The sequence below is a fragment of the Lonchura striata genome, chromosome 1 (assembly GCF_046129695.1).
Source record: "Lonchura striata isolate bLonStr1 chromosome 1, bLonStr1.mat, whole genome shotgun sequence".
Taxonomy (NCBI): domain Eukaryota; kingdom Metazoa; phylum Chordata; class Aves; order Passeriformes; family Estrildidae; genus Lonchura; species Lonchura striata.
In genome coordinates this window covers 108,047,490-108,057,510 of record NC_134603.1, presented here as the reverse complement: position 1 = coordinate 108,057,510, position 10,021 = coordinate 108,047,490, and the positions used below count along the sequence as shown (strand labels likewise).

Genomic DNA, 10,021 nt, shown 5'->3' with positions numbered 1-10,021 from the left:
TCATACCCCATTTTTGTGATCAAATTAACTTCATAGGTACAGGAAAAATACCAGACTACTAGTTTCAGCTCCTGACTGTTTTATAAATAAGCATAGGAAAGCAATCTCTATTAAATATGTCATTTCAAGAACATTCATGGCACAAGCCTAAATGTAGCTGAGTTCACCAAGCACATTTTTAATAGTTACATCTGATTTCATCTTTTAAGACCTTGTGAGAAAAATGGGCAAATCTTCAACTAGCTTGGTACATATATTGCAACATCATCATCAGAACATTCCTTCATTAATTTTTTATTTATATTCAAAAGATATTTATTACTTCCTTATTCTGATATTGTTAATCTCAGAGGGAGGAATTCAAATGATACTTTAAAGTTATCAACAGTGATAAATTCAGCTTGAAAGGATACACATCATCCTTTTGCAATGAATGACAGAAAAGATGCAAAATAAATACCTATACAACATAGATAACAAAGTCTGCCACATTTCTGCTTAAAATAGCACAGTCTTTTACCTCTTGACAGCATTAAGAAGACTCTCAGTGTACTGACCTCTGACTTATAAAAACATAAAAGCCTATGGTTCTTCCAGAAGACATTAAAAGGTGGTACATAACTGAAGGACACTACATCCAAGACACAATCTGAACATTTGATTCAAGTCACCCAGAGTGGAACATGTTACAGAAGTGCTGACCCAACTCCTGGGGAATCCAACAGGAAGGACAACTTTCTCATAGATTTCTTCAGTGCCAACCTAGGCTACATCAAGTGTAATTTATGGGAACTTTCTCAGTGACTCATATTTAAATTCACTCTATTTTTATTATTATGGCCATATTTGCTATTTGTGATGAAGAGAACTTTTTATCAGAGGCTTTTTAGGGGATTTTTATGGTTCTTTCAGCAATGGGATCACATCCTCTGTGTGGGAAGGGCTTCTTAGAAGGGGAAGTCAGTCTTTGGAAGTAGCTTTTCTGCAGCAGTGACTGACAGGCCTGCTACAGGAGATCGATAACCAGGTTGCATGAGCTCTGAGCCTCTTAAGGCTTTACTGCTAGCAAAGGAAGTAGGGTAGAGCAGAGCCTAAAGCAGGCTACATGCTTTCTTATCATCCAAAGGAATAAAGAACACGGCATCCTCCCTTCCCAGCCCACTGGTACGATTCTCGCCTTTCTCAGAATAGGATAATACGTGTGAGAATTGTGCAGTGCTCCCGGATGGGCTGGGGGTGTAGAAACAGGTTTGGTGTGCAATTCAGGTTGGAAATGCGCCTCACTGGATTAGTGTCATTTACCTCAGCTCCTGCTGTAATTGCTCTGGTTGCTAGCAAGTCACATTGAGAAGACTGAAGGAAATTTTGATTCTGCATTCAATTACAGGGCTTAATGGCTCTACAAAATATTATGCGTTGTACGAATACACAAGAGTAGTGGATTTATGCTCACATGCTTGCATATCAAAAAGATTGCATTCCAAAGGAAGGAATCTCCTTAACTGAGAATAAGAAGCTTTAAAAGATCTTTGGCTTGAATGAAAATGCCTTCTTTTTGGAGCCTAGCCCACATCCCTAGGTATAAAGTCCACTAGGACTCTGTGAGAACATCTACAATGAAACCATATCCTTTCTCCAAGCTGAGAGACTCTTCTGGATTCAGTGTTGGAGTGCTACTCCTGACTTGCTAAAAAAAGAAAATAAACATCCAGAAGTTCTATTTGCCAAATCCAAAAGGTATTTGTTTGCAGAGGAAAATGTCTTGATACCACGCAAAAAAAAAAAAAAAAAAAAAAAAAAAATTCCTCTCAGTGCTAGCTTTCAAATGAAATCGCCTTAGTTTTAGCAAAGCACCTCAGGAATAAAAAGGCTACCCATTTTCTGCTGTTATATTAAGAACAGTACATCAAAACAGTTTATTTATAATAAATATTGTATAAAGGCAATAATTTTCTGCTGTGGTTTTTAAGAAAACACTTATTACGTGAAATGGGAAAAAAAAGAAAGGCCACATAGCCCAGCATGACTTTCTGCCCTTAGCATAGCTTTGCAATGCCGTCTTTGAGTTGACAAAATAGTTTTGATATTTCAAGTGCATGTCTTATTATACTTTACCCTTCCCCTCAGTTTCAATGCTAGTCACAGCAACTGGATTACCTAATCAGTGTATTTGTTTTGAATTGAGAGAATTTCAAAAACATAGCGCCACGAGCTTTACCCCCTCTTTTTCTTAGGATTTTCTTTCTTCAGAGATTGAGCTTAACTTGGACTGTAATGAAAAGTGAATTTTATATAACTTGGGGTATTTTTCCAGATAGTTTGGACAAGGACAGAAATTGTTTACAGTTGTTAATGCTCCAAGAGTCCAGTACTGTCTTAGTTCTTTTCTATTTAGCCAATATTATTAGGTCAAGAATTACTTTTAAAACTTCCATAGCAAGATACTTGTTTTTTAAACATACAACACCAGTGAATCAAATTCTAGTGCACTGATAAAAAATATTGCAATCCACTTTTATTTTTCTGAAATTTATTCTTTCACTTCCAGAAGCTTCTTGGGTCCCATTTTCCTAGAAAAGCAACCTGTAATTCCATATCTTTGTAAGCGGCAGTGCACACACAAGACAAGAACTATTCAACTCCATCAAAAATTCCTTTTATTTTTTATAAGTGCACAGGGAAATCCATTGCGAAAACATGATGAGCAGTTCATAATTTTCTTGTACATTATGATAACAAATGCAAAATAAATACATACATTTCTGTTTTAAAGGCATCTTTAATCTTTTTAACCATACTCATTATTGCAATGGCTAGGCATTGATGAAACATGGGATCCTCAATTTGCTGCATCTCACCAAAATCAGCAAAAGGCAGCTTGTTGTTTTGCCTCCCACCATGCCTGTGGATGGGTTGTTGTTTTTTTTTCCAGATCAATGGGACAGAAGGAAAGTGGAGAATTCCTGAGAAAGGGATTTGTGAGAAGCAGACAAGTAGGAACACTGTAGCACCAATTTAGTTTGGTTTACACTGCTGTGAAGCAGCAATTTGCAGGTGTGGTTCCTCAGTCTAAATCCAGCAGCCAAATTAAGGGAGTATCTCGCTTTCCTGCAGGTTCCCTCTTCCCCAGTGTAAGGACTAACAAGGCAAGCAAGACAGCCAGACTCTGCTGTCTTGAAACTAAGCTGAGCTTTCATAACACAAAGGCTCTCTTTCCCATCCATCTTCTAGGTCTCTGCTTCCACTTTACCTGCTCCAACTCTGGTACTTGCTTAACCCCAGAGTGAGAAAATTTAGGAATCTGAATCAGCAAAAAGCTAGTTTTGTGATTTTAAAAAAGGAAAAAAATGAATAAAAATATTATCTTTCTGAACCGTTTGAGTGAAGATAAATAAAAACTAGCTCTGGCATAAGAAAGGGAAGAATTGTATACACTACAGCAGGGAATAAAAGCACTGCCTGTATCAGCAGTGGCCTCCAGTTTAGCATAAGGTGAACCCTCCCAATATCAGAGGGGCAGGAGGCCAACATCATTGTCCACTGTCACTGATGGAGGTTGTTACACTTCCCATCTTCTGAGTCCCACACTTCTGCCTGTAGGACCTGCCTGTAGCCCAGCTCACTGACACCAGCTCTGTCATTTAGCCCATTAAGTCAATCCAAGTGGTCAGTGTGTGCAGGGTCTGGGCATGGGGGATAAGACAGGGGCCAAATGGAGCAGCTAGGGTGGGAGAAGGGAAGAGTGACCTCCTGTGCTTTCGCTGCATGTGAAAACCATTATCATACTTCAGAAGCCTCAGAGGACAGTGCAGAGGGCTGGAGAGGACACAACTGCCTTTCCCACCATCAAGAGGACTTATACCAGTTCAAACCGGCCCTGAAACAACACCTAAAGTCACAGCCCCTCACTTAAGGGTCTCCGTTTTAAATCAAGTGGATTCCCGGCCGTCTGCATGTGGGTCAACCATGCTGGGGCTTTACTTGGGAAATTGCCATCCATTAACTTCTTTGTGCAGTTCTGGGCTTCTCAGCACAAGAAACACAAGGAGATACTGGAGACAGCCCAGCAGAGAGCCACAAAGATGATTAGGGGTCTGGAGCATCTCTTAAGAGGAGTGACTGCAGGTGCTGGGCCTGTTTAGTCTAGAGAAGAGAAGACTGAACGAGGATCTCATTAATGCAGATAAATATCTCTAAGGCAGGTGCCAAGACAATGATGCTGGACTCTTTTTTGGTGGTGCCCAGCAACAGGAGAAGGAGCAAGGGCCATAAATTAAAACAATAGCCATAAAATAAACACAAGAAGTTTCACCTCAGCATGAGGAAGAACTTGTTTATGCTGAAGGAGCCCTGTACCAGGCTGCCCAGGGAGTTCATGGAGTCTCCCTCTCTGGAAACATTCAAAACCCATCTGGATGCGTGCCTGTGTTACCTGCTTTAGGTGATCCTGCCTTGGCATGGGGTTGGACTAGATGATCTCCAGAGGTCCTATCCAACCCTAACTGTGGTTCAGTAACTCTGTGTAAGTAACAGCACAGAAAGTCTGGTCGGTTATGCTGGATTTATGGAATAGCACTGAGCACCCAGGCTTGCGCAACTCTGAATTTAATAATCCGTGTCTCTCTGGAGTGTTGTTGCACTCCGGATAAGGAACCCGATTTTGCGCACAGCAACTCCTCAGAGCCAACCACACAGGGAATACTGGGATGGCTCTACGGTGATCTCCCCAGCTTACACCTGGGCACTGAGCAAGGCGGGAGGGGTTACAGGGCATCCTCGGGCAAAGCTCGGAAGGGGAGAGAGGAAGGGAGGAGAACACCCAAGCATCCCAATCACCTTTGATACCTGTGCCCCTGTTCTTCCAGCAGTTTTCCTTTCTCCCCAAGGGCGCCGGACCGGCACCGCGGCGATCAGCGGGATGGAGGGCGCATGCGCCTCCCAGTGCCCCGGACACGACCCGCAGGGGTCCCAGGGGAGCGCGCACTGCCCGTCCTCTGCCTGCCCTCCCGTCCATCCGTCCGTCCGTCCGTCCGTCCCGCGGCAGCGGGAGGCGGGCCCGCGCTGCCGGGGAAGCGGGAGCCGCGGCGGGAGGCGGGCCCGCGCGGCCACGCCCGGTGTGTCCGCCTGGCGCCGGCCGGGGCGGCAGCGGCGGGAGGCGCAACTTGCACGGGACGGAGGCGGCGCTGCCGCCGCAGAGCCCGGCGGGGGACGGCGCGGCGGAGCGTGAGCGGCTCTCTGGAGGACTCGCCCGGCCCGGCTCCGCTCCAGGTGGAGGGGAGCGGGCGGCGCTGAGACCCGCCGGGAACAAAGTTTGGGAACCGCCCCGCGGGCGAGCAGGAGAGGCCGGAGGCCGCGGCGTCAGGAGCATGAGAAGTCCGCCGCGGCCTCGCCGGTGCCCGTGAGAGGCGGCCCGCAGATCTCTCCTCGGGCGGGAGAAGGCAAAGCGAGCGGGGGCGGCAGCACCTCCCCGGGGGGACCCCGAGCCCCTCCAGCCGCAGCGCCTGTTCTCCAGCTCTATTTCCCGTTCCCCGGCGGGGGAAGAGGAGGGGCGGCGGCGGGAGCCCTGTCGGGATCCCTCGGGACGGCGCGGGGGCGGCTGGAAAGCCCTGCGCAGGGGTGAGCGGCTCCCACCGCGCCGCGTCCCCTTCCCGGCGGGGCTTCCCCTGCGGGGTGCGAGTGCGCATGGGGGCGGCGGGCGCGGAGCCGGGAGCGGCTCCATGAGCGCGGCAGGCCTGTCCGCGCCCCCGCCGCCCGCCCTGCCCTGCCCGCGCTTCCGACCCTGAGGCCCTCGGCTCGCCCACGAAAAAACTTCTCCGCAGCGTCCGGAGATGGAGCCTGCCGGCATGGATTATTTCTGCGAGCAGGTACAGCAGAAGGACGTGGGCCGCAGGATGCAGGTCGGCCAAGAGCTGCTGGAGTACCTGGGCGACCCGGCGAGGTCCCCCGATCTGGAGCAGGACCAGCAGCGCCTTGACAAAGTGATCGACGAATTAACAGCGTGGGTTAACTCCAGTAATTTTAAGGTAAGGCTGCTCGGCGGGGCTCGGAACGGGAAGACCATGATTCATCATGGTAGGGAGGTAGAGAGCCCCAGGTTACTTTTTTAATCAGGTAAGAGCAGAAGTAAAACTGTATTTGTGCCGGTTTTATCCCTCCCCGCACAAAGGGAAATTCCGAAATTTTGGAAGGGTGGTTAATGTTTTATTAGTTATATCCGTCTGTCTTTAAAGAAGCAGTAACAGGGGTTTCTGTTTTGCCTTTGTCGTTGGCTAGGTGGTGTTTTGGTTTGGTTTTGGTTTAGATTTGAGGGCATAATGTTCACAACGCACCTCACCCATCCCCCCGCAACTATATTACCCACTCGGATTGTGTTTTTTACTCAGAAACAAGATAGCTGATGATTATTTTTATTATTTTTTTCTGGCTACCTCTTCCATTCCTTGGTCTCTGCACTTGGGTGTAATGTTTCGTGGGGTTGCCATCGTTTTCTGCAGGCCGTAAAGAGTGCTGCTCCACCGGGTTTGTATCACGCTGTGCGTATTTTAGACGATTTAAGGAATAATTGGCTTCTTGGGGTTCCCACTGTAAGTTTAAAGTTGTTTATATCGTCTTTAGGTGACTTTCCCGTACCTGGGAAGTTATACGGTATCCTCACGGCGGCCCGATGATGACTCACGTTTCGCTTTTTCCTGTGTGCGTGTGTCTTTTAGATGGAGCCACGGGAAAAGAGCGATCACTCCCTCCCACAGCGTTAACACTTGCGAGTTGTTCTGACGTCGGTCAGCCGACAAGGCGATTGACAGCGTAGTTTTAATGCCAAGGACAATCGTGTTCGCCTTGGCGATTTTTAAAATTTTATTTATTTATTTTGCATTTTCCCCTCCCCGCGGTGCGCGGTGTGCGCGGCGCGGCAGGTCCGCGGTGCCGCCGCCGGGAGGCGCTGCCGGGCCGCGCTGCGCCCGGGGCTCCCGGCCGGCCAGCTCCGCCCTGCCCTCCTGGCGTGATCGGCTCGCACTTTGGACCTTTAAACTCGCTGCAGTGAGCTTGTTCTCGCTTTTTTCCTATTTTTTTAGACGCAGGAGGAGGGCGCAGAGTAACCTCCAAGGGCCCTACGTTCCTGAAATAGATATATTTTTTCCCCGCCCTCCACTAACTCTAATCCGCCAGCGTTTGCGTGTAGCAACTTCTGAGTTTGAGGTCTGAGAATAACAAAGGCTTAATTCCATTTGCGCATATGATTTATTTATTTTGGAAGCATGTTTGTCAGTAAAGGTCGGTTTAGCTTGAGGAAGTGGCGTGTGCTGGACAAATATGATTTATTTGTCTTTAAATTCATCTGAGAGCAGCTGTTGGTGATAAAATTGATTAGTGTAAAACCCAGACAGGTCTTTAAAAATACTCTTTTTCATTAAGAGGGCTAGCTACTTACTTAACAGGGTAATGTAAAAGTTTCTTCCTGCACTTGTAAAATAACAGAATTAGGCATTAAGACTGGAAATTCAACTTTCAGTATGTGTTTTTCACAGTGCAAGACATTTTGTTTGCTTTTGATGTAAGGTGACAAAACTCCTGAGCTCTTTGAACTGTAGGATGAATGAGAACTATGCAGTGCTCCACAAGCATCAGTTACAAAAGTGAGATTCCCTTAGTCCAGCCTCCCTGCTAAAGCAGGTTCATCTAGAGCAGGTTGCACAGAATCACATCTGGGTGGGTTTTGAGTATCTCCAGAGGGGACTCCACAACCTCTATGGGCAGCTTGTTCAAGTCCCCTGTTACCCACAAAGTAAAGGAAATTTTTCCCTTGTATTCAGATGGTACTTTTGTGTTTCAGTTTGAGCTTGTTGCCCTTATTACATGGCTAGGTACCACTGAAAAGAGTCATGCAGAATAAGAGTATTACAGATTCTCTGAATTTTTAAGATAGCTTGCAAAATCATAATTTTTACATCTTCTCTATGTCCACTTACTGGTGGCTCTTTATTGTGTTTCAAAGCACATGACATATGTTAGAGCATGGTGTTAGTCACAGGTTTAATCCCTGTAGGGCCCATCACTTCAGAGCTGGGCTTGATGATTTTTGTGAGCCCCTTCTAGCTCAGAAGATTCTGTGATTGTATTAATGGCAACAACACAAGATCTTGAGTGTTTTGCTCACAATCAATACCAGTGTTCCTGGCTGTGGTAGTGACTGCCAGCATGTGCTGCTTCAAAATGAAGATTAATACTCTAGAAAAATGGCATATGTTTTACTTGTGTATTTTGTCTCATGCCAGCATAGATGTTACACATTTAAATGTTACATTCTATTTTGTTATTACACTCACTCCGCTCCCTAAACAATAGAAAGTAATGAATGCCACGGACTTGCGTGTCTTCTCAAAAAAAAACTAGTGTTTTTTGATTGCTGTATTATTTAACATGTCGTTGGTCACCCTTTACTGAGAAATGGATACATAGGGCACTTAAACAATTCTGCTTATCATCTTTCTTTTATATCTTGCTAAAGGTCTTGGAGGTCTCCAGAACCCTAAAGTAATGAATCCCTCCCAGCTGACATTACTGGTGATATCACAAGCAGTGATAATGGCTGGAGACTCAGAACTGCTGAGCTAGATGAATTGGAGATACAAGTGGGGAATGCTGGAGGAAGTTTTGAGGGAGAGCATTATTTCTGCTTGTGGTGATGAGTATGGATAATAAGGGGATAACTGATGTGACTTGCCCTGAATGTGCCATATTTTTTATTCCCACTGAAAGCTCAGTTCTTGCATGCAGTGCATTTTGCTGACTATACTGAAAGAGGAGATGCATGATCTGAGAACTCTGGTCTCAACTCTTAAGCTGTGCCTGTGAAGAAAAAACTTTCTATGATAGGCCACCCTAGAAAGTTTTTTGGCTCATGTAACCAGAAGGGAAAAGACGCTGGAGGAGTAATAGGAGGGTTGGCTTGGCAGGCTTGATAAGGAGTGGGGGAAAAAGAGAAAAAGGATTCAGTAAACAAGCTGAACTCAATGATCTTAAAAGCCTTTTCCTAAACGATTCTATAATTATAGATATGGGCTAGTTATCAACAAGGTTGAATTAACTCATCCCCAAAAGGTTTTGGCCACATAAAACTGACAGTGCTTTTGCTGTTATGAAGTTGGCAATTCTTTATAGTTATTTAATAAACAGACTGGCAGTTTTAAACTGAGAGAGCAGACAGGAAAATTTCTGAGTTCATCTAGCTGATTGAAGGGGAAAACACAATTACTAGCTTGAGTTACTGGTAAAACGAAAAGGTGGGACTAAGAATGCGTTGACTCATTTGCAGGTGGTTCAGAGTTGTAGTGAAAATTGGTTGCAGAACGTAGGGAATGACCTAGAGAGAGGTGAGTCAATGTTGAATTATGAGGACTTCAGTTACAATGTCTATGCAGTGATGAATTGGCTTACAAAGACTCTCAAAAGCTTTGCAACGTCAGGGAGTACACAGACACAGAAGATGTGCATAATTTAATCTTTTATTTTGTATCTCACTAGAATGAATGAATTCCTCACTGAACTGAAAACTGTTTGCTTGGTGATCTGGTTTATTTTGTATTTATTTGGTATAATAGCTCTCCAACAATTCAGTGATTTGGATTTTTGGGTGTATGTCAGTCCCTTTACCCCTCCCTCAACTGTTTTCCCAAGGCTGTGAGGAATAAGATAGGTAAGTTGAATGCAAAGTATTAAGAGTTGAGTGATAGAATTATTCTGATGGTATTTGGTCAAAAACTGAAATATTTAGCAATCTCAGGGTTTGGACTCACAGGTGAACTTCAAATAGTAAATGAGTTACCCATTCTGAGGGTGGTACTGCTGATATTTGCTGGTGTTACTGGGTTAGCCTGGATCTTCATGTGTGTATACATGAGTTTTGTTTAATACATCTCTTAGTTCTCTCTCATGCTCAGTAGTCACTTGAAATAATTACAAGATTATCTAACTGCGCAGTCTGGTGACTCAAACTGTTCTGTGCCTGAGTCAAGTCATCTGG

General features: G+C 45.3%; 1 protein-coding gene across 18 annotated transcripts in view; it reads left to right on the top strand.

Moving 5' to 3' along the window:
• The first annotated feature begins 5,717 nt into the window (after positions 1-5,717).
• The window catches only part of CLASP2 (cytoplasmic linker associated protein 2), a 140,706-nt gene continuing 136,402 nt past the window's right edge, over positions 5,718-10,021 (top strand). For 3 of the 18 annotated variants that reach the window (XM_077786448.1, XM_077786447.1, XM_031503922.2), the window contains exon 1: positions 5,722-6,023. In XM_077786448.1, coding sequence (XP_077642574.1) covers positions 5,829-6,023 — 195 coding nt within the window. In that variant the 5' untranslated portion in view covers positions 5,722-5,828. Of the gene's footprint in view, positions 6,024-10,021 lie in introns of all 18 variants that reach the window. The other 15 variants (XM_031503921.2, XM_077786501.1, XM_021553203.3 and 12 more) reach the window with 9 other exon arrangements.